The sequence below is a fragment of the Trichophyton rubrum genome (genome assembly GCF_000151425.1).
Source record: "Trichophyton rubrum CBS 118892 genomic scaffold supercont2.10, whole genome shotgun sequence".
NCBI lineage: Eukaryota > Fungi > Ascomycota > Eurotiomycetes > Onygenales > Arthrodermataceae > Trichophyton > Trichophyton rubrum.
Window position 1 is genome coordinate 205702 of NW_003456419.1, and position 26611 is coordinate 232312.

The following is a 26611-nucleotide window of genomic DNA, read 5'->3' on the forward strand; positions in this document are numbered from 1 at the left end:
TCCTCGATCTCGGCTTGGCTCCGGAAGTCGGCGAAAAAGCGCAAAACTTCCTTTTTGCTTCGTTTCTTTTTTCATCCCACCAGAGAAAAGAGAAGGTCAACTCTTTGCGTCCTCCGTCTGAATTATCATCGCCCTACCTGGCCTTGCTGGTCTGCTGTGTCTCTGGAACGACTCGCAAAGCGCTGCCTCGCCTGCCCGCTCCGGCTGCAAGATGGTCACGATTGTGCTGGGCTCCCAATGGGGGGACGAAGGTGCGTCTCTCTGGCTCTAGATCGCTGCCGTGACTCAACCGCGCAGGATAGATACAGAAGAGAAGAAGAAGAAGAAGAAGAAGCTGACAGTCGGCGGATCTACAGGCAAAGGAAAGATCACGGATCTGCTCTCGCAAACGGCGGAGCTCTGCTGTCGCTCTGCTGGCGGCCATAGTGAGTGGCCATCCCACCTTGCCCGCTAGATATTCGCTGTACTTGCGGCTGACCAGGACGCTGAAAACTACGAACAGATGCCGGACACACGATTGTGCACGACGATATCACCTACGACTTCCATATCCTGCCCTCCGGTCTCATCTCGCCGACGTGCGTCAACCTGATCGGCGCCGGGACGGTCGTCCATCTGCCCAGCTTCTTCAAGGAGCTCGCCTCGCTCGACGGCAAGGGGCTGAAGAACGTCCGGGAGCGGGTGTTTATCAGCGACCGGGCACAGGTCTGCTTCGATCTCCATGCTGTGGTCGACGGCCTGGAAGAAGCCGGGCTCGGCACTCGAAAGGTAGGGACCACAGGCAAAGGAATTGGGCCATGCTACAGCGACAAGGCCGCCCGGCGGGGTGTCAGGGTCGGCGACATCCTGGACGAGGGTGTGCTGGAATCCAAGCTGAGGAGCCTCGAAGCCGGCTACCGGAGACGGTTCGGAGAGCTGGACTATAACGTCGAAGAGGAGATTGCCAAATTCAAGGTATTCTTCACTAGCATTAGTTTCTACAGCTTGGAATCCCATGACTAACGATAGGAGCAGGAATATCGAAGCCTTCTGCAACCGCATGTGGTCGACCAATTGACATTGCTCAAGAAGTTCGAGGATGAGTCTGCCTCCATACTCGTCGAGGGCGCCAACGCTCTCATGCTCGACATCGACTACGGCACCTACCCCTTCGTGACGTCTTCCTGCACCGGCCTCGGCGGAGCAATCCAGGGAATATGTCTGAACCCGACCTCCATCAAGTCTATCGTCGGCGTCGTCAAGGCCTACTGCACCCGCGTGGGCTCCGGGCCCTTCCCAACCGAACAGCTCAACGAGATCGGTGAGAAGCTACAGGTGGCCGGCCGCGAGTTCGGTGTCACTACCGGCCGTAAGAGACGTTGTGGCTGGCTGGACATGGTCCTGCTGCGCTACAGCACCAGAATCAACCACTATACCGCCCTCAACCTGACCAAGCTGGACATCCTGGACGACTTTGACGAGATCAAGGTTGCTGTCGCCTACAAGATTGACGGCAGGGAGCTCGAATCCTTCCCTGCCAGCTCGGATGCCCTGGAGAAGGTCGAAGTTGTCTACGAGACCCTGCCCGGATGGAAGTCAAATACCATGGGCGTCTCCAGATGGGAGGACCTCCCCGCCAATGCACAGAAATACGTCGAATACATCGAGCGTTCCCTCGGCGGCGTCCCTATCAAATGGATCGGGACTGGCCCGGCCAGAGCGCACATGATTGACCGTAACTAGACAGCAAGCCAAACAGGACATGCCTTTTCCTTTCCTCCATTTTTTCCCTCTCTTCTCCCACCCCTCCCATGCATGCTGTACTTTGCATGGTTTTCTTGTGTCCCTATCTACATATCTTTTTTCCTTTCTTTTCTTCTTATTACTGGGATTCTGCGCATATCTTGTTGGTTCTTGAAGAGCTTCAACACGCTTAGACAGGGAAGTCCGGGGTTTACTTCAGGGGGCCAGGGGCATCACTATCTATCTAACTAACGAGTTACCTGCATAAGCACATAGTTATCTTATCTTCGTCTTCTGGATAGTTACGTATACTTACTTTTGGTCGGTACGGACTTCCTATCGCTTTTTAAACGAAGTACAGGGCAGACAGTCCGTCAGGGGCACAGGCAGGACAACAGCCTAGGATTCATACAACCAGACGATACCCTCCACTTCTCCCCACCTGCGTCTCTATATAGCCGCTGTAAATTGTAGAGACTCCCTTCTGTAAATAAAAATACCGTCCAATCATACAATCAGCCTGCTGTTTCATCGCGCCAGCCAAGCGGCGGCTGTCTGCATGAAAGCCCCCTGCATGCGCCAACCAGCCCGCAACTCCGGCTGCATCGTCAAACACGCCAGCAACAACACGCCGTCTGCTATTCATAGCATATTCACCCGGCGCTTAGAGCCATTGAGGCAGCGGGCTATTCACCAGACCAGCCTGTTCCCCAGCCCGCCAGCAGCTGCTTTTTTATTGCGGATCTTGCCGCCATGGCCATCCTGCTGCTTGTGTCCTCCAGCTTTGCCAGCGTCTTCTCCGGCTTCCCACAGAGCAGGTCTCTTCACCTACTACTACTCTTCTTACATAGAAGACACCGGCTGATACCATAATAATATACTATCTAATCTACTGCTCTATCTCGACGTCTAAGGAGGTATGCCATCCCCTTCCTGCTCCGTGGGCTTAAGCTAACCTACTGTTAGATCCCATAAAATAGATACCGCCGGCCATGGAAAACTCCAACGACAGCATGCATTCACGGATGCGGCTGGAGCAGCTGGCTGCTGATATGGGTGTCTACATGAACATGAAGTTCCCTCGAATCACTCGCAAGGATACCGTCTCGTCCTTCAGTCAGCACGATAAAGATGCTGCAGAAGCGCTGGCAAAGCGGAAGCGGCTGGAGGCCTTTTCAGCCAAATCCCATGTATTCAGACGGACCCCGAGCAAACGCAGCTTCAAGCGAGAGGAATTGTACTCAGCTATAGACACGGCGATCCGAGATGACGCCTCGCTGGGCATGCTGGAGTACCTTCTTACGCAGCTCAAAGAGACCAAGGCGAAGAAGAGCTTTTTCAAGACTCAGGAGAACTCCGTGGCTCTCGACATGACCGACCTGCTTAGACTCGCGACAGAGAAGAGGAACTCCAGCTTTCTAGAGATCCTGTCTCCTCACGTTGACCAATGGGGCCTTGATGCTGCTCTCGGCATCGCGGTTGCAAGCTTGGATTTGCATTGTATCAAGGCATTGCTCCAGAATGGGGCAGATCCCAACTCCTGTCACCAACAGTTTGTCACGGCTGTAGGTAACGGACATGTTGCCGTCGTTGAGATGCTGGCTGGAACCGAAAAGAAACTCAGCAGCTCCTGCCTGGATGAGGCTCTTCCGGTAGCAGTTTCGATAGGGTCTATGAGGTTGGTAATGTGTCTCATACACAACGGAGCAAACGCGGATACAGACCAAATACTGGAAACTGCTGTACGGGCTGGAAGACTCGACATATCTGCTGCCCTAGTCCTCGCCAGTCGTCCTCCTTCTCGGATCTCGCTTGACTCCGCAGCTGGTGCTGCATATCATTCGAACAACCTCAGCTCAGAAGAACGAGATTCCTTGCTTGAGTTACTTCTTTGCGCTGGCGCAAATGGAGACTGTGTTGCCAGAGCTCTAGTGAGCGCCGTTGCAGCCAACGATAAACCATCCGTCTCTCTAATTGTCTCTTACAATGGGAACGTCACATATAACTCCTGCGAGGCCATCATAGCTGCCATAAAGGGAGGGAATCTGCACCTTCATGATATCCTGTTCAAGGGCGCCATTGATCCTGACTCTGCCTCTACAGCATTATCCAGGGTCCCCGAAGTGGAATCGAGCTTATCTCCCACGAAAAAGATATCCATTATTGCTCATTTCATAAAATGCGGCGCTTATGGAAGCCCACTACACCAATGCCTCGTAGATGCGGTACATAAGAATGAACGAATCTTGATAGATCTGCTGATTCAGAACGATGCATCCGTTGACTACGATGAAGGTCATGCACTACGATTGGCCATCTCGGCTGGCGCCCTCCCTATTTTCAGGAAACTGATGGAAGGACGGCCCTCTCGAGCAACCCTCGGTCATTGCATTGGTTTGTTGCCTTCTTTACAGCCACGACTACAGTTTACTGTTGCCCAGGATCTTCTGGCAGCTGGTGCAAAGGGAGATGCAGTCAACAAAATACTTATTGGTGCTGTTATGAGCGAATTTCCCGCTGAAAGAGAGCAGCTTATCGAACTATTGGTGAACCACGGCGCAAACGTCGATGCTCAGAATGGAAATTGTCTCGTACAAGCCGTCAAAGTAGGAGACGTTGTTGTGCTAAAGCTGTTACTTCAGGGAAGGCCTTCCTCTTCTTCCCTGTCGCGAGCTGTTGTTCCAGCAGTCTCGTTACGGGACCGAATACTGCGTTTCTCCATCCTAGATCTGCTTCTCGGTTCCAAAGAAGCCAGTGGACTACAAATCAACCAGGAATTGGTTACATTGCTCAAGGAAAATCCGCTTGATATTGTTGCCGTCAACTTGTTCCTCGAAAAGGGGAAAGCAGATATTAATTTTAACAATGGAGAACCTCTCAAACAAGCATGCCGAATGTGTGACGCCGAATTACTGAAGATTCTATTGCAACATCAACCCTCCGTTGATACGCTTAATGCTACCTTCTCCGTTGCACTTACATCGCAAGATACATCGGCTCGGTACAAGATGTGCCAGAGACTTCTGGCGGCTGGAGCCAACGGTGAAGCTCTGGATGCCGGCCTTGTAACCGCGCAGCAAAGTTCACCTGCCGATCCTCGTCTCATTGAGCTATTATTGTCGTTTGGTGCAGATATCAATTATAATGGAGGAGCAGTCATTCAGAGAGCCATTGACAATTCCGATGAGAGACAGCTGTCATTGCTAATATCCAGATTTCCGACAACCTTGACAGTCACCCTCGGCTTAGAGCGATTGCTGAAAATCGACACCAAAAAGAGGAATGAGATGGCCAAAACTCTCCTAGATGCCTCCCAGAATCGAATCCCCGAGGCACTCGATAGCCTCCTTGCCGAAGCCATTCTCGTAAATAAAGGAGACATAACCTTCTTGAAAATGTTAATTCAATATGGTGCATCGGTAAATCACCAGCAAGGAGCCGCTGTTATAAACTCTATCAAGGGACGTCGATTTGATGTCTTCAAACTTCTATTGGAGCAACAAGCTAGTCAGGGAGCATTGGAAGAGGCATTCAAAGCATGCTGGGCATTGAAAGGTGCAGACCGCTTGTCATACGTTTCACGGATTCTCAAAGGAGGCTACAAAGGCGAGCTCATGGATTCAGCTCTTCTTGAAGTTGTTCAGGAAATGCCTTGCAGCCACGAAGCAATCAAGCTACTGCTCAAGCATGGTGCATCAGTGCATTACAACCGAAGCCACAGCCTGGTCCATGCAGCCATGGCCAAAGATATCCTGACTCTGGGTCTTCTCTTGGAAGCCGTTTCGGACAGGGCGGGTGTCACTTACGCCTTTGGCAAGCTGATATCTACAGATACTAGCAACTGGATAACCAAAGAAGGATACTCCACTGTGGAACTGCTTCTCCAAAATGGAGCCTCAGGAGAAGTTTTGAGCCTTGCCTTGATTGCTGCTATTGAGACCTCCGACTCCAACCCAAGGTCCTCCAGCTTCGTGGAGCTATTCCTTCAACATAATGCCAATGTGGATTACCAGGATGGACGTGCAATCACGGCCTCTATAGCTGTCGGGAAACCTCATTTAACAAAAGCAATCTTGAAGTCCAGCACCTCAAGCCAGAATATCAATACCGGTTTTCTATGTATCTTCAACTCTGACTTGACTGAAGATGTTGCTGTCGAATTATTCGATATTTTTTCGAAGACGGATTTGGACATTCAAGCAATGAATGGCAATATATGGTCACCGAGGGACGGAAATGAGCTTCGCGAACCCATTACATTCCAATGCTTGAGGAAATGGCCTCAGGGTTACAAGATGCTCGGCCGCCTACTAGAAGCTGGAATTCATGTAGACGCCCTAATACCCTATGTGATCGATGAAGAACATGGCTTCGAGCAGGTTTCTCTCCTATCATGGGTACTACTACAGCCACAGCAACTGATCAGCCCATACGTATTCGAGTGTCTTTTGAAGAATGGAGGTGAGTTTTTTTTACCTTCTAAAGCTTGCTGAAAGTATACTAACGGCGCATCTCTATCCAGCCGACCCTAATTTCCAGTCCACCAGCTCCATGATGACTCCATTGCTAGTTGCATCCGTAGACAAGTCTCCGGATGTTATCCGAAAACTCATTCAGCATGGTGCAGTCGTTTCAGTGATGGATAAGCATGGCGTAACGCCTCTTATCAATGCTAGTAAACGTGGCCAGCTGACTATTATGCGTTGTCTCATCGATGCCGGCGCTATGGTTGATGATGGCAGCCTTCATGAAGCATCAAGAGAGCTACAGTCTAGTGCTGTCCAGCTTCTTCTAGACCATGGACACAGCCCTAATTTCCCATCCATGCTTCATGAGGGACGCTGTGCTCTAGCCGAATTATGTTTCAAGGCAGAGTCTCCTGGAACATCTCTGGTCAAGACCCGACAGACAATCGATGTTCTTATATCAGGGAAAGCTGATCTGGCCATCCAGAGCCAGGGGAAGCCACTCATCTATCACGCAATAGATAATCCGGCGTCATGTATAAGCACGACAACCGCATTGCTTGCAAGCAAAATGTGGCGGCTCATCAACAATGACTTCAATCATTACACATGCGACGGATATGTTTATTCACCATCTACCTATGTTTCCAAATGCCTCGCACAAAGCCCATCAGAGTATGCCTCAGAACTACTTCGAATATTGAAAGCCAACGGATGCAAAGATGTTTTTTACAAGTGTGAAGGGCCTCAACCGCCTGATATGGTTGGAGCACCCGCTGAAGTGATTGCGGAAGAGAAACGACGCAAAAACCGTCTGCAGCGTATGCAGGAACAAGAAGAGGACCATCAGATATCTCTTCAGCGTGAACGTGATGCTGCAGATCAGCAGCACCAAATAATGGCTCGCACACATCAACTTCGGACCTTGCACGATCGTGAAACTGCAGATGAACGTGACGCAGCAGCCGAGAGATCCAACAGACTCCAGCTCCGCCTTGAAGCAGAAACGGCTGCTCAACGCCAGCGATTTGCCGCCCAACAACGACTGGATGATCAGGAACAGCTGCGTATGATGAACCAACTTCGCCTGGAAGCTGCAGAGAGGCAAGGACGATTACAGATTGAAAATGATAAGATCTTGGCCAATGCCCAACATAACCTCCTAGAGGCTAAGATGACCGTTGAGTCAAGGAGAATCAAGGAACTGGAGGCTGCCAATGAAAGACAGTATCATAGGGACTCAGACTTGCTTTCGCGTCAGGAACGGATATTATCTGATCGAAAGGCCTTCATGGTGGCATCTCCATCTGCCTCGGGGGTTGATGAGTCTGGTTTGCCAACACCAGAGCCTCGGCGACAACTAACCTACACAGGTTCGGAACTTGATTGATTCAATCACTGTTCTTCGATTCTTTTTACTCTAAGACTTGACTGTCCACCCCTAATGACTTTTATATCTTTTGTTATTAGCCATTTGTTTCTGAGTTTACCGTATGGGTCGGGCCCTGTTTTTTAAGCAATCATAGACCAATTGCTGACAAGTTTCTGTACTTTTGTTCAAATTATTAATCTGAGATATCTCATTGAGTGGAATATTTCGTCTGAGCCTTCATCCTGTCTATTGTACATACAGCCATGCAAGTAATCAAAATAGAAAGAGCAGAAAATACGAGTAGGATAAAACTTCAGTCCAGCTCAAACAAACGTGGGCTGAACCAGGGTGATAGACACAAAAATATTAACAGGTATATATCAGAAGGGGTTGTAGAAATACACTGATAAGAAACAGAAACGAAGAACAGAAGAGAAAAGTAAGCCTCTTCCTTCCTGTTTGAAAGTGAGCGCCAACTCCGTCATAGCAAGAGACACCGTGGAAAACACCATTTTGTGGTAGTAAAACAGCAGAGAAACAGTCGACCTCAACGCCTATAACTTTCTTATCTTATCCATATATATGCCCGGGTGTTAGGGAAATGCTGAAATATTGCAATTCATGGTTGAAGAGTGGCTTTCGATGGCACCAACCCTCCGGGGGGAAAAAAAAAGGCTGTGAGCGTGCAAATTTTAGGCTTGGGGGTAACCTATTGCCTGGTGTAGTGAATGCAGGCTAATTACTCCCAGAGGCTAGTACGGCGCCTGTCCCCCTGGGATCCACGACGGTCGAATCCTCTGTCAAATCCTCTGTCCCGACCGTAATCTCGGCCAGAGCCATACGACCCCCCTCTGGAGCCTCCACGGCCACCATAGGACGATCCGCCCCTTCGGTCGGAGTATCCGCCATAACCGCCGCTGTTGCCTCTCTGGCTACGGTTATACCGGCCTCCAGCACGGGAGGGTGACGGCTCCGGTAGGTATGGTGGTTCAGGGTAACCCCAAATAGAAGTAGCAAGTTGGTGGAGGAGGCGGCGAGATTCCCGTTTGTCGTATTTGGACATCTGGTTATTCATGGCGCGGTACGCCTTTAACTTGTCATCGTCGAATATTCGGGTAAATTGTTTCGAAAGAGTGTCGTAAACAGAAGCTATAGACTGGCTAAATTGAGCTGGGTTTGTCAAGTCGACGCTTGCAGACTCAATGGAGGTATCCTCCTTGATAGGAAGGCTTCTAAGCTTTTCTCCAAAGGCGTCGAATTCAATGTCGGGGAACAGAATCCAGCCTTCTCCGGTTTTATCAGCTCGGGCAGTACGTCCAAGACGATGGATGTATGTATCTGTATCGTTAGGGACACCCATTTGAATAACATGGGAGACATTTGGGAAATCCATGCCACGAGCTGTGACGTCCGATGAGAAGAGAATTCCAGTGGTAGCGCGGCGGAAAGAATCAGAATTGAATGTTCTCTGTGCCTGAGTCAGGCGAGAGTGCATTTCAATAGTCTGAATACGGGGAGCTCGACTAGTGTACAAGCTCTCCAGGTCCCTGCACAAGGCAGTAAAGGCACGACGAGCAACGCTGACTTCAGCTGTTGATCCGTAGTATACTACGGCTTTGAAAGGCATCGCAGTATCTGGGTTGGCGGCATGCGCCTGGACAGCTCGTTTAGCAATCTCGAAAAGAGCAGGCAGCTGGTTCTCGAAGCCCCTGAGGAAGACAGCTCTCTGAGGAACCCTCAAGTGTGTTGGAGTCTCGTCTCCAACAGTGTTAACGAATGTGAAGTCAGGTTTTAGCATGCTTCTAGCCAGGCCTTTGACTGACTTTGGAATGGTGGCAGAGAACATCAGGGTTTGTCGGTCAACCTGAGAACGACTTGGGAAGAAAGACTGAATACGTTCGATGTCAGGAGCGAAGCCAATGTCAAGAAGTCGGTCTGCTTCGTCTAGCACGAAGGCCTGCAGCTTTGGAGCAGCAACTCCGCTAGTAGGATCAGAGAAGAGATCCATCAGACGGCCAGGAGTTCCAACCAAGATATGACAGCCTTCCCTTTGGAGCCTCATCAATCCTTCTCGTTTCCTTGTTCCTCCTACCGCAGTTTGTACTTTAAGACCAGAGCCACGGGTGATCTTTTGCGCTTCAACGGCAATCTGTTCTGCCAATTCACGAGTAGGAGAGATTACCACTGCCCGAATATCTTGTGCTGACGCAAAATTTCTTCGCAAGTTGCCAAGGGTAGGATCTTGAAGGATTCTGTGGATAACTGGGAGCAGAAAAGCAACAGTTTTGCCCGTTCCAGTCTTTGCCTGCGCGATCCTAGATAAAAGAGTCAGTTCAATATTTTATTTCTTGGAAACAACTGCGAGCAGGAAATATGGGTTTGAAAGGAGGCATACATGTCGATTCCCTGAATGCTCTCATTGATAGTCTGTGCCTGAACATCGGTCATGGTCTTCAAACCCATTCCCTTGGTAATAGCATTAATCAATCTCTGATCTACCACACCTTTCTCTCCCAGCTCTGAGAATTCCGTGATCAATTCTGCCTCTCCGGCATCTTCAACTGCAACGCCGGCGTTCGCAGTACCAGCGGGAACGCGGAACTGAGGTGAGGCATGTAAAGCTCTCGAGGTCAACAGGGGTGCAGTTGGAAGTCTCCTAATAGAATACTTCGCCAGAGTCGAAGTAACTGGTAGCCGTAAAGCACATCGCTGCAGATTGCGCGAGAGCAGTTGTCCGAACCGGACAGACATACTGCTGGATAGTTGATAAGGATTCGGGGGATTCGGTATTAGAATAGTAAAACAGAACGTAGAGCAAGGAGATATACAATGCAATAGACGCTATTCTTATCGAGATGAACTAGAGAAGAATGAATGAAACTAGTTTTACCGGCGTTAGTTTTGATATCGAAAGAAATTTTGATCGCGAAGTCGCTTTTTTATTTATTTTATTTTATCTTTTTTTTTTTTTTTTCATTGAAATTTTCTAGAGCCGGTCACGTGATAGGTACGATAAGAACGATAAGGCCGCGATAAGCCAGATAAGACGAAGCAAGATATTGGCAGTGAAGGAATGAAGAATTGGTTACCATGAAGGACGCTGCTAAAAGGATGGAGCCCGGAGGTTGATGGAGATTGGTGGTTATGCAGGAGGATGTTGGCAGGGTTGCTATTTGTTATGATTGCTAAAGTGAAACTAACTACTTCAAGTGAGCCCCGTTCATCTCTCTCTCAATGACTTCGTACAGCTGAAGTCCATTGAAATACCCGGCGAATGGCGTTCCGATCACCTTGTAGGTGTATTGAGCATCTTCCTCGGGGATCTTTACGGTCTCAATGCCTCGTCCCTTGGCGGCTGCATCGGCCAGAAGCTGGCTATAGCAACATTTCTCCAACGCATAGAACCAGAAAACCGTCTCCTCGATAGTTCTACCCACAGTCAAGAGGCCGTGGTTTTGCAGAATAGCTGCCTTCTTGCTTCCAAGGGCTTTGACGATATTTAGACCTTCTTCTTTGCCTAGAACAATGCCTTTAAACTGCGCATACAGGGCGTGGTCCTATTGATAGCGTATCAGTACCCGATGCAAATAGATAGGATAGAATAACTAGTTACTAGTTATGAAACATCTTCTCGTGCTACATACCTTGTAGAAGGCGCAGGAGTCCTGAGTCGTGATGTCCAATTCGATTCCGAGAGTGGAAAATGTGCGGCCGTAGATACTGTGACTGTGAGCCGCACATTGCACGTCTGGTCTGGCGGCATGGACGGCAGCGTGAATCATGTATGCAGCAGTATTAAGGCGGCGAATCTCCCCTCCTGCGATGACAGTACCTTCATGGTCGACCTGAATGAGATCCGAGGCCCGGATATGGGCAAACGGCACGCCAAAAGGATTGACCCAGAATGTCGTAGGGTCGACCGGATCTCGCAGCGTGATGTGTCCTGCTACACCCTCTTCGTAGCCGTATTTTGCAAAGATGCGGAATGCGAGTGCAAGCCTTCCCTTGAGATACTCTCGCTCCTTGACCTTGTCTTCAAATACAGGTGGTTTGGGAAATGTAGCACGGAGCTTGGTCATCTCTGGAGCTTCGTCCTTCGCCGCATCGTCGCTTGGAGCGCTGCGCAGCGACATGGTAGCATCTCCCGTAGACGGGGCCGAAGTTGAAGTCATGGTCGGAGGCGCCATGATGAATGCTAGTCTCTTCTTATATGACCTGTATTTTTAACAAGAAGTTGAAGACGTTACCTAGCATCGTAGATGTAAGTGCTAGGTAGATAGTTAAGTTGTTGCCCGGGTTCGATGTTGAGGGGTATTAGCCTATCAACCGACTGCCGATTACACCGTCGATGCATGTGTGAGTCAATCTGAATCGAAATCAATGCATGGATGATAATAGGCGGTAGTATAGGACTATTGACTACGTGGCACAGGCTATTCTCCGATTCAAGTTCTTACGGTCTTCGGGGGTTTGTCCGGCTGTGATCTATTCCATATATTAAGTAGTGAGAAAAAAGTGGAAAAAATAACCCCTACAGATCAAAATAACGTAAAATGAACTGTAGAGCATGAACAACGAAACATTGGATTAGCCTAGTTAGGCGCATTTTTAGAGAAGCATAGAACTCAAGATATAGGGGAAGTAGGCAAAACTCCGAGAGCCGGACCCATTAATGTTTTGCGGAGTAGGTAGTTTTACGGAGAGTAGTAGAGCTTCATGGGCTTCTATTGTCCTATCAAGGGTAGGACATTGGAGAGGTTCGTTGGTAGCCAGCTGCTTCGGTACGGCGGGTGATCTCCTTATCTTCCTGGATGAGCATGCAGCAAGGAAGACAGCAGGATCCGGCAAAGTCGAGAACTTCATTGCCTTCGATTCCGTACTGCTTTCGAGTTTCAATACGCTTGAGGCCCTGGAAAATACCATAGCATCCACAGTATGCAAGGCAAAGCCAAAGACAGCACTAGAGACACTCAGTCGGTACAACTAATTAACAAGAGCAGGTCGTGATAGCTTACGTCGCCGTTGAAGTAGCTGAAACCAGACATAGCTGGGTCGCGTCTTCGGTGCTGATTACGGCCAAACATAAAGCATGGGCAGCACCAGGAGCAGAGCACTGTTAGGTTCAAATCAGCAAAACTGTTATCTTATCGGCTGGCTTTCGTCTTCCTCTTACTGGTATCAACAGGATCCCAGAACTCATAGAAGGGAGAGCTCCATTTGTTCGTTGGCATGCCAGAAGACGAGTCCACCGCGAATCCAGACTTCATGTTTGGATCGGTGTTGTGTTGAGAGTTGGGGTCCATTTTGAATATCAAAGGGGTTCAGATCGATAGATAAGGAAGAATTATAAGGGGTATCGTGCAGTAACTATTAAAACTGAAAAAACCAAAAGACTGGATGATAAATTTGGGAAAAGGTAAAGAATGACGGTGAGCTCGAGAAATAATGGACTATTTGGTTAACAGGAGAAAGTGTCAAAGAGCTTGATGAGAGAATGGAAAAAATGTGGCCAGAGGGCCAGTTAAATAATGGGTGTATTCCCGTCAGCCGCCCAACACGATGTGCAAGACGTGGTAACTAGTTAACTAGTTATTGTGGAGATGCCAACGCAGCTTTGACAACATCTCTGCAGTCTGAGAAACAGGTCCGGTGGATGCCAGATGTTGGTGTCTTAATTGGACAGCCTCCTTTGAGAAAGCGAGCGATCTCCATGTGCGAAGTTGGTATCCTCAAACCAAAGGCCGTGATATTCAGCCTCCGATCGTATTCTTGGAGTAGCATAGAAAACCAGCCCGGTGACAGTTCCACTTCTACCCCTTGCAGCATGAGGCGACATGACAAGGCCAAACTCGGTCTCACTGAAAAGCGGAGGACGGGTGGCAAACCTAGTTCCAGGAGTCCTGGTAAGAGCAAGTACTTTGTTGTTTACGCTGCCGCCAACAACATGTATCTCCAGAGAATACAGAGTACAACGGTTGATTCTCTGTCAATGGGATGGCCATCTTGATCGTCTGCTACCTTTCTGACTAAGAGCTCGTCTGCCCCTTATTAGCAAGATTTGTGCATTCTGAGGTAGGGTCCTGCTAACGCTGCTGATCCGTCTCTCAGGGGCTTGCCTAGCTTGCGGCTCTTCGTCTTCTGCCTGTCCCGCTGTCACGGCTCCACACAACAGGCAGAGGGGCGGGAGAGCTGTTACCAACTGCCCAAAACAGACAACCAAGCACCAATCAATGGAGCAAAGAATCGGATCCGTTGCTATTCCTGTTCCTCGGCGGTGGGACTGTTTTTGCGTCCTTTCCCCAGCTCCATGAACGAAGAAACATCGCAAGAGTGATATACACAGACTGGCCGTATTCAAGAGGACTGATCTCCGTACTTACGAGGCTTAATATCAGCGCTGAAAGGACAGAGTACGGCATGCGGCCCAGTTCAAACTACTCCGTCCTCGTTTCGTCTGCATCTCCTTTCATGTTGCTGCGTTAACACTGGAAGTTCTTTTGTTGCAGGTGAGAAAAGGAAAAAGAGCCGCATATTGCTTATATAATCAGGAACGCTTTTAAACGATACCATTGGCTAACTATATTCTCACGTGATAATAGTTTATTTTTAGAAACCAAAGATAAAATGAAACCTAATAGAAGAAAACACCATTCGAGAAATGAATTCTTTTTTGTATGGAGTGAGTAAGGTAGGAATCTATAAAATTGCAGTGTTGATGCAAGAATAGAAGGGTGGTATTTATAGCTTTATTCATTCTGTTTTTTGCCTAGCGGAAGCTGAGAGCTCGTATTTTAGGCCTGCTGATTCATTTAACCTTGGAGCCCTGTCTGGAAACGCGACTCTTCAAGGACGACACCCCAAAACTTGGAAGAATGTCTAGCATTCTCCAACTATCATAATACTGCCAATCAAGCTACACTGCACATATTCTTATAAGATATAGAATGTTTGAACCCATTCGCTGGTTCCATCCCCTTTTCGATGCATTATTTGGCTTTGATATTCCTTTTACTTACCGGTGGCGGCTTTTTCTGCTACAGCCAATATCCGTCATGACATGTGCAATGAAATGGGTACCATGGATGTTCTCGCGCAGATACTCCTCAATTCAAATACCATTACGCCATAGGCCAGGTCAATCAGTGCGCGCCATCGTGTTTTTGCCTCTAGGAGGGTCAAAATCGACACTAGAAACATCCGGAGCACTTCGACCACTCCACCTTGACTTCCACGGCGGAGGATTTATTGGTGGAAATCCGGAGCATGATGCGGAATTTTGCAGTGCACTGTCCGATGAACTGGGAGCCGTTGTCGTGTCAGCGACATATCACTTCGCCCCGCGATATACTTTCCCAGTAGCTAATGAAGACGCCCAAGATGTTGCTGCTTTCCTCACTGAAAACGCAGAACGTCTATGGAAGGCTGATCCACGAATCCTCACTGTCAGCGGGTTTTCAGCGGGCGGAAACCTTGCCCTTGGTGTAGCCCAGGGGCTGGCTGGTACAGATTATAGCGTCAAAGGCTCTGTCACTTTCTACGCCCCAGTAAGCTACATTTCTTTATCATTATAATCTGTTCGGGCAAAATGTAGAGGTCAATATATTCTTATATTCAAACCAGGTCGATCTCCGGAAACCACCAACAGAGAAGCCAGCGCCCAAGGACAAGCCAGATCCACTGGAAGTCCTGAAACCATTATTTGATGCGTACGCTGGCCCTGTTCGCACGTCAAATATGGAAAATCCGCTTATGAATCCAATCCTGGCAGATATTACTACGCTGCCGCCGAAGATGGCCTTTGTCGTGCCAAAGATAGATATATTATACGAGGAGCAGATGTCAATGATTGAGAGATTGAAGTTAGAAACTAAGCAGCTGAATACAACTGCTAGAACAGTTACCACCGGACAGGCAGATCTAGAAGCAACATCAGGGCAGCAAACTCGCAATACACTAACCAATAAAGACGTCTATCAGATTAGCCATCTCGAGTTCCCCGAAGGATTTCATGGATGGCTTGAAAGTATGCATCAATTTTTTTTTCTGTGACAACTTTCAAATAGTATATTCTAACTTCTTCTTTTAGTACCGGAAGCTGTCATTGGAAATAAAGACAAGAAGAAAACGTTTGCATTTGCATTTGATTTCTTGAAGGGCGTCTACCAAAGCCATGTCTAAATCACCGAGATGAGAGTAAATCGCCGCTCAGTCCTTAATCTTTCTTCACTTAGTTATCTATTATAGATCTAATATCACCCCGATACCCTTTATGTCCAACCCTAGTACTGCTCTATCAACCTGTGGGTGTATATCCGTGTAACAAAATTTACGTGCGGGCGGCCCGAGAAACTCCGGTCCCGCCCTTGCAGCTCGAAAGCTTAATCAAAGTCATCACTTATCAATTTTCCTTGGAGCGCATTTTCAATCTTGTAAAAATTTCCAGATTCACCTAAATCAATATGGGGAAGAAGCGGAATTCTAAGAAGGTAAGCTTGGATTTACGGTTTCATGGCCAGTGTCTCTTGCTAACCGGTGTAATTTTTCTTTACCTAACAGGGCTCCAAAGGAGGTTCCCGCGGTACTCGACCAGCTAACTATTCGTCGACTTTGGTTCGGGAGAATGAAAACTACGAGAAATATTATAATTCGCTTCAGATAGTTCCAGAAGAAGAGAAGCAAGCCTTCTGGGATGCTTTACGGCGTGATTTACCTAACAGCTTTCGCTTCACTGGGTCTAGAAGGTATGGATGCGGTAAAGGCCGCCTTGACTGCGCTCTCGCTAATAGACAACTGTGCAGCCATGCTCTTGCTTTACAGCAGCGATTGAAAGACTTCTATATTCCAAATATAACTTCAATTCGATATGAGGGCGAATTAGTTGAGCCTCCGAAGCCAGTACCATGGTACCCAGAACAGCTAGCTTGGTCGATGACCACACCGAAGAGCGTTGTCCGTCGCTTCGCGCCCTTCTCATCGTTCCAGAAATTCCTCGTTTCAGAAACGGAGGTTGGCAATATTAGTCGGCAGGAAGTTGTGAGCATGATCCCGCCGCTCCTGCTGGACGTACGACCTGGCATGGTGGTGCTGGATATGTGCGCTGCGCCAGGGAGCAAGTCCGCCCAGCTGATGGAGATGATTCATGCAGGCGAGGAAGAGCGGATGGCAAAGATTTCGCAAAAGCTGGAAACTACAGATGAAACTACAAGACAAAACGGTGTGAAGGTCACTGATCTCTTGGACGGGGAGCCTGAAGCAGCGGAATTAGAGACGGCAGAAGACGATGGGAGATCCACTGGTCTACTCATTGCGAATGATAGTGACTATAAGCGAGCTCACTTGTTGATCCATCAAATGAAGCGATTAAACTCGCCGAACTTGCTTGTCACGAACCATGATGCTACTGTATACCCTTCCATAAAACTACCGGCGGTATCTGCTGATGGCCAGCCTGCAAAGAACAGATATCTCAAATTTGATAGAATCCTAGCAGACGTACCTTGCTCGGGAGATGGAACAACAAGGAAGAACTTCAATCTATGGAATGATTGGAACCCTGCGAATGGAATTGGACTATTTGCCACTCAAGCACGCATCTTATTCCGGGCCTTACAGATGCTTAAGGTTGGAGGCCGTGTGGTTTACTCTACCTGCAGCATGAACCCCATCGAGAACGAAGCTGTTATTTCCCATGTCATCGATAGATGCGGTGGGTCTAGCAAAGTTGAGATCGTTGACTGTGAAAACCAGCTTCCAGAACTAAAGAGACGGCCGGGTCTGACGACTTGGAAAATCATGGATAAGACTGGACGCATATATGAGAACTGGGCAGAGGCGGAGGAGGAAGTGCGAAAACTTAATCCAGCGGCCAGCCGGCTTGTGGAGGGCATGTTTCCACCTTTAGGAGATGCCGACGTTGGTGACCTCACGCGGTGCATGCGTGTATACCCCCACATGCAGGACACCGGCGGCTTTTTCATTACTGTTCTTGAAAAGAAGCGGGAGATCAAAATGAAACCTGATGCCACTAAAGCAGCTACTTCTACATCTATTGGAACTTCCCAAGCTGGCACTCCTGCAGCAGCTTCAGACTTAGCAGCTGCCGTGGAGAAAGATGTTGAAGATGAACCTTTGGTCTTTGCAAATGGCTCTGCTGTAGAAGCGAAACAAGATACAACAGAAACCACACTTAAGAGAGGTTCCGATGGCTTAGAAGAACCTCAAGCTAAACGGACAAAAGTTACCGAGCCTGCTCAGGAGGAACCAGACAAAGTATCAGACGTCAAAACGGTACAGACAGAGAAAACAGAGACACTCCCAGCTTCGACTGTGGTACCGCCCAAGCCAAAGCGAAAGCAACAAACCTCTTTCGAAGAGCCATTCAAGTACCTCGATCCTAACCGGGAAGACCTTGATGAGATCTTCAAATACTTCAGACTCTCTCCGCAATTCCCCCGTGATCGATATATGGTCCGCAACGCTGAGGGCCGGCCTGCAAAGACCATATATTACACCACAGTGCTAGCAAGAGACATTTTAACAGAGAATGAAAGCTCGGGAATGAAGTTTGTGCACTGTGGTGTTAAGATGTTTGTTAAACAGGATGTTCAGAAGCCTGATGTCTGTCCCTGGAGAATACAGATGGAAGGGTTGCCGGTGATAGAGTCTTGGGTGGGCATGGACCGGGTGGTGAAGATGTACACGAAACCCACACTCAGGAAGCTCTTGGTAGAAATGTTTCCTAAGGTAAATGATGGAGGCTGGAAAGAGCTGGGCGAGATTGGAGAGAGAGTCAGAGACATGGAGATGGGATGCTACATCCTGCGACTAGAGGCAAGTGATAGAGAGGATGGATTCCGGTGAGTTTATTGCAATTCCCCTAGAACTCAAGTGGAGAGAATACCTACGTTAACATGTCACTACAGAGAACGCATGGTATTCCCACTGTGGCGAAGCGCCTTCTCGGTAAATCTCATGCTGCCGAAGGAGGAGCGCCGTGCCGTACTACTCCGTCTCTTCGATGACGATACACCGCTAGTCAACTCGACGCAGAAACAAGAGGCAGCCAAGGCCAAGGAAGAGATTAACATCGCCGAATATGAATCAGAGCCAGAGGTCAATGGCAAGGATCATGGTGAGGCAGAGGCTGATGAGATGGACGCTGACCCTGAGGCTGAAGTGGAAGCTCCAGTAGCTGTCCAGCAAGTAGTATAACCAGCCCGCTCCCCCCAGGCGACATGCAACATAAAAACAAAAGGGACAAAAATGGCGATATCCTAGCATCTAGACAGAATTCTAGCATACAATACAGAGTATATACTCCTCTACCTAGCTATCTATATGCATTTCCCCCTTGGGCAGGCCGGAAATCAGCCAATCGCATGCAGGTAGTGAATTTAAGTCATTACATAATGCCGATTGTCTTATCATGTGACTCTCCAGCCACTTTTATTTACGCTTACATAAGCCCCGCCATTTTTATTTTTTTGCATCGCGAAGATGAAGCTGAAGAAGCCGAAGACGACGCAGATACAACAAGGGCATCTTTGGGACCTTTTGACGCTGCTGCATGGCTAGTTTATGGGGAAAAATAGACTGTACAGCGTGCTACCTTACTGCATGATACAGCTGTTCTGCTGCTAAGCTAGAAGACAGCAGGTCCATTCACCCGCTGGCCGTTGTCGTGGTAACGGCGTCAACCCGCCAGCCCTACCAGCAACTGGAGATATCTAGCCCTGCATCTCATTTCACTTGAATCAAGTTTGTTATCTGAATAAAGGAACATTTGTCCGTTCATCATAGCTACTACGGCAGGATATAGCACTGCAGGACAGCTGCCTGGCCGTTTTCCTTGACACGATGGCGCCTCGACTACAAGATCTATATCCTAGAGGCGCCGGCAACAGCGACAACAATGGCCAGATCCTCTCATCAGCCAGCTCAAGCTTCACTCGCATTGCAAGAGATGCAGCTCTCGCCTCACGCCAGCTGCATGACATCACCAAGAGAACGCAGATGATAAACATACCAGCCATATACAGCGGCCCGCATACCTCACCACCCATCGTCGTGGCCATCGTACTCGGAACAGTCGTTGGCTTTGTGCTGGTTGCCTACTTGGTCTATATTTTGTTTAACAAACCTAAAGATATCATGTCCGCCTCCTCAGATATCGTGTCAGAGGATTTCCCCCGACCCAGGCGCAAGGCAGCGGCCCGCCGAAAGCCCACAAAGGCAGCAGGTCGAAAGAAGCCTATTATTGTGGATGAAGACGAGCCCGAACCATACTTTGTTGATGTGCAGGACCCCAACGACCCTAGACATGGGCGTGCACACTCAGGGTATGGAGAGACCGAATCTCTGGGATACACTGAAGAGACGTCTGAGTCTCACTACCACCAAGCGCCGAGATCGAAATACTCGCAGGAGATGGCGGAGTCGTATTACGACCCACGCCCGAGTGGCCGAGGAGGACGGGGCCGGGGAAGATGATAGGACTGGGATGAGGATGAACATAATCTAATGACTGAGTTTTGGAGTTGGCGAGGAAATCTGTTGCTTTGGGGGCCTTTTCTTGTTGTTACTTGGACTCTTCCTGCTCGTTCTTTCATGCTTCTTGGACAAAACTATAGATTATGCGGACGAGCCCGGCACCGCTGGCGCTCGAAAACTGGTGCAAGCAGCTCGGCTTCTTTGTCCCGAATAGAATTAACGACTTGTCGACTTTATTATATATCTTTCATGGCCAATCCTACCAGCAGCCAGCTGAGCCATCAAAAAGTACGTGTCCACCAGTGTCACGCATGGACGGGGCGCTTAGCCAGACAACCCCATGCCAATGTTTAATATAAGTATACACAGAGTACGGAGCTCCGCACGCAAGCAGCCAGCCCGACGGACGGAGCGGAGCCTTCGCGGTCTTGTCTCTTTCTTGCAAATCACCGCGACAACTGCCAGCCATACTTAGCCCCGTACAGGGAGGCCCACCATCCTGCGAATCTACCAATGGCCAGACACTGACGAGTCCACTCGATAAGCCACACCTAGGAAACCCAAGAGGCCCACCGGCTCACCAAGTCCGAGTCTCAGGGAGTTCAAGCGGCGCTGAGTCACTGCATAAGAAGCGTGCGTTGTGGCTGGAGGTTCTTGCTCTTTTCTATTTCTACCTTCTTTTAGGGCATACAAAAAGCTCGTATCAGCCACGAACACCCGACGCTCTTTTATAAAAGCTACACACTCCACCGCTTCCGACGCAGACACATACCAGAGAACAAGAGAACTGGCATAATAAAAACAGAAGAGAAGAGTTTTGCGTCTTCACCATGGCCGATAAATACGTGAGTCCCTCCCTTGCAGCCTTATCGCTTCCTGCTGCTCTGCTTTGCCTCCTTGCCAGTCTTATCTTGGCACACGGCACAGGTGGTGGGCTGGAGTCGATCGATGAGTTGAAGACATAGCTCGAATCGCGCAGAGCAGGCTGTTTGATGCCTGATAGCAGACGTGGAACTGACCGTGATGCTGTCCTGGCCATTAGAACCAGCTCCATCCTACCCGCAGCCAACCCAGGGTCACGCCAACGATTACTATCAGCAAGGCCCTCCTCCCCAGCAGTACGGCCAGCCATACGGCCAGCCCCAGCAGCAGTACTATCCTCCCCAGGGAGGCCCTCCTCAGCAGCCCATGTATTACCAGCAGCAACAACCACCAGCGGACAACCGTGGCAGTGGCAGCGGCGGTCTCTGTGCCGGTCTCATGGCTGGTATGGCCTGCTGCTGCTGTCTTGATATCCTCTTCTAGACGACCCAACTCACACGTCAAACCATACACTGAGGAATACCCGCGGCAGCGAGAGTCCCTGGAAGTGATATCTATTTAATGCCGACTGGACCGATAGGTCTTCTCTCCCAGGCTGCGCTCACGACACTCGCCTTCAGCTATCTTTACCGCAACGTATGATAGATACAGGCCTCCTGCGCAAGTTCGGCTGCCGCTGTCATTACCTTACGCTCCTTCAACCTGACACACTTTTTCTTTTTATGTCTGGCTCTCTTTTCCTTTAATCTCATACTGATGAACATGTCTACTGTAACCTCCTGCTTTGCGCTTTTTGTTCCTTTCTCTCCATTTCTTTCCCTTTCTTTTTCACTTCTATTTAATTAGAGGCAACGGGTTTTGTTTCCTTACTACCCTTTCTTCTTAACATAAGCTCATAACCGTATTATACGTTTGCTGGTAGTTGTGTGTTTCAACGGCGGTATCCAGGAAGAAAAATACCATTGTAATATCTGTTCTTCATTACTTATTTCTTACTTCTGATTTCACATTGTATCATTTCATATAGATATATTCCTTGGAGGGTGCCTAGATGGTTGTTTCTAACCACTCGTGTGACCGTTTACTCGATTTGTCTTTTCCCTGCCTATATCTAATGGATAAAAGAAGCAACTATCACCGAATTTCGACAGCCGGCCAAACATGGGGAAGGAAGACATTGATGTTGATTTGTTTGCTACAGAATTGCATCTTACTCAAGCCTATGGGTTCCTGCATCTTTATATGATACAAATTGATCCATAATGGTTGTAACAAAGGACTTGTCTGTCATATAAAGTACAATAGAGTATAGATAAGTTAAATTTCCACTTATATGTTTTTTTTGGCTAGTTCTTCCTGAACTTGAACCTATCTTAGATCACAAGTAGAGAGAGCGCTCAAAGACAAATGTAGTTGTGGTGGTGATGGCTTGGGGAGTATATATTTAGGATGCATTCAGCATGCATATGGGTGATGGGAGTCCAGAGAAAGTTCTTAGAAAAATCATCTATTGAGTCTCAGCAGGTGTCTCTGCAGCATCGACGGTCTTTGCTTCAGTGTTAGTTTCAGCGGAAACCTGAGGAGTGCTAGTGCCGCTGGCCTTAGTCTCAGCAGCCTTGCTTTCTTCCTCCAGGCGGTCAATTTCTTCTTGGGCCTTCTTGATGTTCTAGGATTGATGCCGTTAGTTTTACTATACAGACAATACAATATCATTATAAGGTGTATATGGACTGGACTTACTTCAGCGGTCTTGCTGGCCTGGTTGCTCTTCCACTCCTTGACCTTCTGGACGAGGGTCTCTATCAAAGCAGGGACATCAGATTGGTTCATCGGAGGGTCAACCTTGACTCTGGACAGGTCTTCGAGGACACCGAAGCTGAGGTTGAACTTGCTGGGCTCTGGCTGAGCAGCACCAGCTCCCTTCTTCCCCTTCTTGCCCTTCTTTCCGCCAGTGCCGCCCATGAAGTAGTTTTCATCGCGGTCGTCCTTCTTGATGACCTTGACGCCCTTGATATCGGAGTCATCGACAGTTCGGCCAACTTGAGCTCGGTAGGCGGCGGAGGACGGCAACTGGGACTTTCCGAGACCGATAGAGGCAAGGTCAAAGGTTGGGTCGAAGTGTCGGATAAGACCCTCCGCAGTGAGGAGTTCGTCAGTGTAAGCAGGCAGAGAGGCTTCCTCAAGCTTCTTGTCCGCGATCTTCTTCTTCTTTTCACGCTCGTAGATCTCTCGCTCGGCCTTTTGGCGTTCCATGCGGATACGGTATGCCTCCTGTTCATACTCCCTGTTTGCTCGTCGGGCCTTGTGGTAATTGTCCTTGATTTCCTTGACGTTGTTCCATGCCCGCTGCTGTTCATTGTGGATCTTGGTTCGTTCGTCACGGAGAGACTTGATGTTCTTGAAGATGGAGTCCTGCTCGCTCTTGATATCGTCGAGCTCTTTCTGGAGGGCAGTGTACTGTTCGCTCAGAGCCTTGGCCTCAGGGTTGTCCAGTCCCTTCTTGAGCGTGGCTAACTGGGCCTTCATTTCATCAATGGTCTTCTTACTGTCATCCATGGAGGAGAAGTTCTTGCGCTGCTTTCGCAGGTTGGAAATATCGGCCAGGTTCTTTTTCTCGTCGACCAGTCTCATGGTGCCCGAGTCGACCTCCTTTTCCAAACGCATAATTTCCCTATCGATATCTTCGACGCTCTTGAACGGCAGTCTGTCGCGTTGGCTCTTCTGCTCGGCGAACCGAGCCTTTATGCTGGCATCGAGAACGTTGATTTTCTCCTGGAGGGCTGTACGGGAAGCCTTGAAGCCCTGCTGCTGCTGGCGGATTGCTGCAAGCTGGCTGCGCAGTTCCTGCTGCCTCTTAGCGACGGGCGAGTTCTGATTGTTGGGAGTAGCGGATTCTATCTTCGCCTTGATTGCTTCCTGCAGAATTCCACTGTGTGAGCCCGGCGCACAACCTCGTTAAAATCAGTCCAGATCCCGGTTGGATTCCTACCAGTTTCTTCTGAGCAGTCGCCAGGTCCTTCTCCGCATTGGCCAAAGAGATCTTGTAGGCATTCTCATCTGGCTTCTCAGGCTTCACCTTGTGCTCTCCAGACTGGGCTGGAGCAACCTGCTTCGCTGTCGTAGCCATAGTTGTTCAGATAGATCGCGGCTGCGTGTAATTCAAATAGTTAAGCGAGCGAACAGTGAAAACAAGAGTAAAATAGAAGACACTCGAAAGGACGCCTGGCTTTGGAGCAAGCAGCGTCGAGACAGCGTCAGAGGATGTTTTAGACCAGCGAGCAGACGGCCAAAACGACTCTCAGCAGCGGACGAAGAAGAAGTAGAAACGAAGAAGAAAAGTCGAAGTCGTCAAAATTGTCCGAAAAAGAAACATTTTTTTCCTTCGCTGACTTTCTACAAGTTGGTCTGTGCGTCAATCTTTTGGTTCTTTTTTTTTTTCAACGAGTTTTTTTGGACGTCGGAGAAGAAGAAGAAGAAGAAGACGAGAGTCGACAGGGACACAGACAGAGGCAGAGTCAGGGACTGAGAGCGACAGACAGAGAGACGGTCAAAGGCAGCCACTGCAAAGCGCGAGAGCAGACGAGCAGACGTGGGAAGGAGAACTTCGGAGCTGGAGCTCGAGGGCGCGCATACGGCGCAAGGACGGCCAGCATGGCAGACGAAGACTACTCCAGGGCCTCCGACGAGGCAGATCGTGAGATGACGAGGCTCTGGCGGACGTGGAGGACGGTGTTCGAGCTGCTCCTGGACCGGGTACGGCTTGATCCTGCGTTGAAGAGCTGCCTTTTTTTTTCTCTTTGCAGCTGTGTACACCGCGAGAGACGAGAGCATTTACTGACAGGATAATACAGGGCTACGAAGTCACAGAAGAAGAAGTCAAGATCTCTCTAAGCGATTTCAAGCAGAGGTATTCTGATGCTCTCGGGTTCCCAGAGTAAGTTTGGCCCTGTTGCCTTTGCATGTTATGGGCAAGTCTAACTTATATCAGTCGAAACAAGATGCGCATCAGTGCTCGTCCATCTCAGGCGATGATGGAGCGATACACTCCCTTGCCTACTCCATCGAAGCCTAACACGGTCCCCGAATGCGGTACAATCCACGTTGAATTCTGCAGCGAGACCCAGAGCGTAGGCACCAAGCATATTCGGGCCTTCAACCAGTTCATCGACCAGCAAAACTACCATGCCGGCATATTTATCACCCAGTCGCCTATATCACCGTCGGCTATTAGGCTGTTGACCGCGATTCCAGGACGGTTCTGTGAACATTTCCTTGAACAAGAGCTTCTTGTCAACATCACTCACCACGAGCTTGTCCCAAAACATATACTGCTCAGCGCAGAGGAGAAGAAAAAGCTGCTGCAGCGATACCGGTTGAAGGAGTCACAGCTTCCCAGAATCCAGAGCGGTGATCCTGTTGCGAAGTACTTGGGTCTCAGAAGAGGGCAGGTCGTTAAGATTATCAGAAAGAGTGAGACGGCTGGAAGATATGCCAGCTACAGATGGGTCACTTAGTCGGGCTGTTATCCAGGACTCGGTTTCCAGGGTGTCTTCCTTTTTTATGTGCTTTATTTCCATATGGTGCCAGGTGTAACGGTGGATTTTTGTTCTCTTGTTCGTATTCATCTCTTTCTTGTTCTCCTTTCTCTCTGCTGGATCTGAACAGAAACATATATGATTCATGGGTATGTTGCCGGCATATCCTTCACCTTGACACGGACAACTGAATCGGTATTATTCGATAGTATTCAAAAGCGAAAAGAATGGAAATAGCCCTCTGGTGCTTGGGACGGGGTTAATCATCGCTCATTTGGCGGATATCGCAGGAGACGGCTGTTACCACCACTTGGGTAGCATCATCTTACATGCAGTTTGGTCTAGGAATCTGATGCCATTGTACGATCGATCAGTACCTTGCGCCATCTTCTCAAATTGCCAATCAAGACGGGTTATCTCGGGGTCAACATCCTGACACCAAACGCAGCCCATACGAACTGTGACTTTTCTGCTCAATTTTCTGGAACCATACGAACCCACCAAACTCCCCGTTTCAAATCTGGATTCATTGCTCAAAATGACGAAACCTCAGCTCGGTTCTCGAAATCGGTTTGCTGTCTAAAAAATACTTGGCTGCGGATCGGGCTCTGTTCATTTGTAGTTCATCTGAGTGATGCAAGGCTGAAAGGGCAAAAAGGGATGGCCGGGAGTTTCATCAAGGCCTTCTCAATATCAAACGACAAAACGTCGAAGTGAATCACTCCCGCACTTTCAGATTGATTACCCATTTCAAAAATAGGATAAATGACGTATTGGAAGTATGTTATTTCATATTTTATAATTTTTATTATTTTTATTTTTATTATTATTATTACTTTTTTTTTTTTTTTTTTTTTTGGCTCTTGGAGTGAATATGTAGAATATGTAGGTAAGATACACACATATACATGCAGGTGAGTAGGATGGAGACGAAGAGACGACCTGCCTGTGTCGGCCAATATTACCTATCCATCGGGTCGATAAGACGGAAAAAAACCAAGGAGTCGAACGAGGTGCATAAGCACAAAGTCATGCATGTTATCAACATTTTCCAGAGCCTTGTCCTGCCTTCTTGGTATACGGGCATATGTAATAGCGTGTTGCATATTATATTGCCAGGATGATGCGTGATCCCTGTCAGAGTCCAAGAAACAATTTGTCATGAACGAGCAGAAGGTGCAGCGAGGCTCCGTCGTAAAATGGGC

General features: G+C 48.7%; 12 protein-coding genes across 15 annotated transcripts; 8 read left to right on the forward strand and 4 right to left on the reverse strand.

Annotated features, from left to right (window-relative positions):
* Positions 1-52: 52 nt before the first annotated feature.
* On the forward strand, positions 53-1799 carry TERG_07434 (adenylosuccinate synthetase). Its single transcript, XM_003231767.2, has 4 exons — positions 53-251; positions 357-425; positions 503-954; positions 1015-1799. The coding sequence occupies exons 1-4, from the start codon at positions 212-214 to the stop codon at positions 1720-1722; spliced, it is 1269 nt and encodes a 422-aa protein (XP_003231815.1). The 5' UTR covers positions 53-211; the 3' UTR covers positions 1723-1799.
* Positions 1800-2714: 915 nt separating this feature from the next.
* TERG_07435 (uncharacterized protein) lies at positions 2715-7578 on the forward strand (the record flags this gene model as incomplete). The annotated part of the gene is made up of 2 exons (XM_003231768.1): positions 2715-6183; positions 6245-7578. The coding sequence occupies 2 exons, from the start codon at positions 2715-2717 to the stop codon at positions 7576-7578; spliced, it is 4803 nt and encodes a 1600-aa protein (XP_003231816.1).
* Positions 7579-8299: 721 nt separating this feature from the next.
* Positions 8300-10311, reverse strand: TERG_07436 (uncharacterized protein; the record flags this gene model as incomplete). The annotated part of the gene is made up of 2 exons (XM_003231769.1): positions 8300-9875; positions 9956-10311. The coding sequence occupies 2 exons, from the start codon at positions 10309-10311 to the stop codon at positions 8300-8302; spliced, it is 1932 nt and encodes a 643-aa protein (XP_003231817.1).
* A 449-nt stretch (positions 10312-10760) lies between these two features.
* On the reverse strand, positions 10761-11747 carry TERG_07437 (uncharacterized protein; the record flags this gene model as incomplete). The annotated part of the gene is made up of 2 exons (XM_003231770.1): positions 10761-11117; positions 11205-11747. 2 exons carry the CDS (start codon positions 11745-11747, stop codon positions 10761-10763), a joined length of 900 nt encoding a protein of 299 aa, XP_003231818.1.
* Positions 11748-12295: 548 nt separating this feature from the next.
* On the reverse strand, positions 12296-12863 carry TERG_07438 (uncharacterized protein; the record flags this gene model as incomplete). The annotated part of the gene is made up of 3 exons (XM_003231771.1): positions 12296-12520; positions 12576-12673; positions 12734-12863. The coding sequence occupies 3 exons, from the start codon at positions 12861-12863 to the stop codon at positions 12296-12298; spliced, it is 453 nt and encodes a 150-aa protein (XP_003231819.1).
* Positions 12864-13088: 225 nt separating this feature from the next.
* TERG_07439 (uncharacterized protein) lies at positions 13089-13567 on the forward strand (the record flags this gene model as incomplete). Its single annotated transcript, XM_003231772.1, has 2 exons — positions 13089-13133; positions 13193-13567. 2 exons carry the CDS (start codon positions 13089-13091, stop codon positions 13565-13567), a joined length of 420 nt encoding a protein of 139 aa, XP_003231820.1.
* A 937-nt stretch (positions 13568-14504) lies between these two features.
* TERG_07440 (uncharacterized protein) lies at positions 14505-15131 on the forward strand (the record flags this gene model as incomplete). The annotated part of the gene is made up of 1 exon (XM_003231773.2): positions 14505-15131. One exon carries the CDS (start codon positions 14505-14507, stop codon positions 15129-15131), a length of 627 nt encoding a protein of 208 aa, XP_003231821.2.
* Positions 15132-16019: 888 nt separating this feature from the next.
* On the forward strand, positions 16020-18771 carry TERG_07441 (uncharacterized protein; the record flags this gene model as incomplete). The annotated part of the gene is made up of 4 exons (XM_003231774.1): positions 16020-16046; positions 16117-16301; positions 16359-18416; positions 18483-18771. 4 exons carry the CDS (start codon positions 16020-16022, stop codon positions 18769-18771), a joined length of 2559 nt encoding a protein of 852 aa, XP_003231822.1.
* A 645-nt stretch (positions 18772-19416) lies between these two features.
* On the forward strand, positions 19417-20143 carry TERG_07442 (uncharacterized protein; the record flags this gene model as incomplete). Its single annotated transcript, XM_047748777.1, has 1 exon — positions 19417-20143. The coding sequence occupies one exon, from the start codon at positions 19417-19419 to the stop codon at positions 20047-20049; it is 633 nt and encodes a 210-aa protein (XP_047604766.1). The 3' UTR covers positions 20050-20143.
* A 929-nt stretch (positions 20144-21072) lies between these two features.
* TERG_07443 (uncharacterized protein) lies at positions 21073-21513 on the forward strand (the record flags this gene model as incomplete). Its single annotated transcript, XM_003231776.1, has 2 exons — positions 21073-21316; positions 21452-21513. 2 exons carry the CDS (start codon positions 21073-21075, stop codon positions 21511-21513), a joined length of 306 nt encoding a protein of 101 aa, XP_003231824.1.
* An 861-nt stretch (positions 21514-22374) lies between these two features.
* Positions 22375-23998, reverse strand: TERG_07444 (uncharacterized protein; the record flags this gene model as incomplete). Of its 3 annotated transcripts, XM_003231777.1 has the most annotated exons (3): positions 22379-22537; positions 22612-23787; positions 23861-23998. In XM_003231777.1, 3 exons carry the CDS (start codon positions 23996-23998, stop codon positions 22379-22381), a joined length of 1473 nt encoding a protein of 490 aa, XP_003231825.1. The 3 variants fall into 3 exon arrangements, with proteins under 3 accessions (XP_047604767.1, XP_003231825.1, XP_047607237.1); XM_047748778.1 differs by having other exon boundaries at positions 22375-23787; XM_047750390.1 differs by lacking the exon at positions 23861-23998 and having other exon boundaries at positions 22612-23535.
* Positions 23999-24329: 331 nt separating this feature from the next.
* Positions 24330-26086, forward strand: TERG_07445 (uncharacterized protein). 2 transcript variants are annotated; one of them, XM_003231778.2, is made up of 3 exons: positions 24330-24624; positions 24723-24805; positions 24860-26086. In XM_003231778.2, the coding sequence occupies exons 1-3, from the start codon at positions 24523-24525 to the stop codon at positions 25383-25385; spliced, it is 711 nt and encodes a 236-aa protein (XP_003231826.1). In that variant the 5' UTR covers positions 24330-24522; the 3' UTR covers positions 25386-26086. The 2 variants fall into 2 exon arrangements, with proteins under 2 accessions (XP_003231826.1, XP_047607238.1); XM_047750391.1 differs by having other exon boundaries at positions 24330-24805.
* Positions 26087-26611: the final 525 nt, after the last annotated feature.

What these genes read in the sequence shown, in the direction of transcription:
- TERG_07434 (XM_003231767.2), top strand. Translation starts at nt 212, where the DNA reads ATGGTCACGATTGTGCTGGGCTCCCAATGGGGGGACGAAG. An exon ending in CTCCCAATGGGGGGACGAAG is followed by an intron (nt 252 to 356) that starts GTGCGTCTCTCT and finishes GCGGATCTACAG; the next exon opens with GCAAAGGAAAGATCACGGAT. An exon ending in AGGAGATTGCCAAATTCAAG is followed by an intron (nt 955 to 1,014) that starts GTATTCTTCACT and finishes CGATAGGAGCAG; the next exon opens with GAATATCGAAGCCTTCTGCA.
- TERG_07445 (XM_003231778.2), top strand. Translation starts at nt 24,523, where the DNA reads ATGGCAGACGAAGACTACTCCAGGGCCTCCGACGAGGCAGATCGTGAG. An exon ending in TCGAGCTGCTCCTGGACCGG is followed by an intron (nt 24,625 to 24,722) that starts GTACGGCTTGAT and finishes AGGATAATACAG; the next exon opens with GGCTACGAAGTCACAGAAGA. An exon ending in GATGCTCTCGGGTTCCCAGA is followed by an intron (nt 24,806 to 24,859) that starts GTAAGTTTGGCC and finishes AACTTATATCAG; the next exon opens with TCGAAACAAGATGCGCATCA.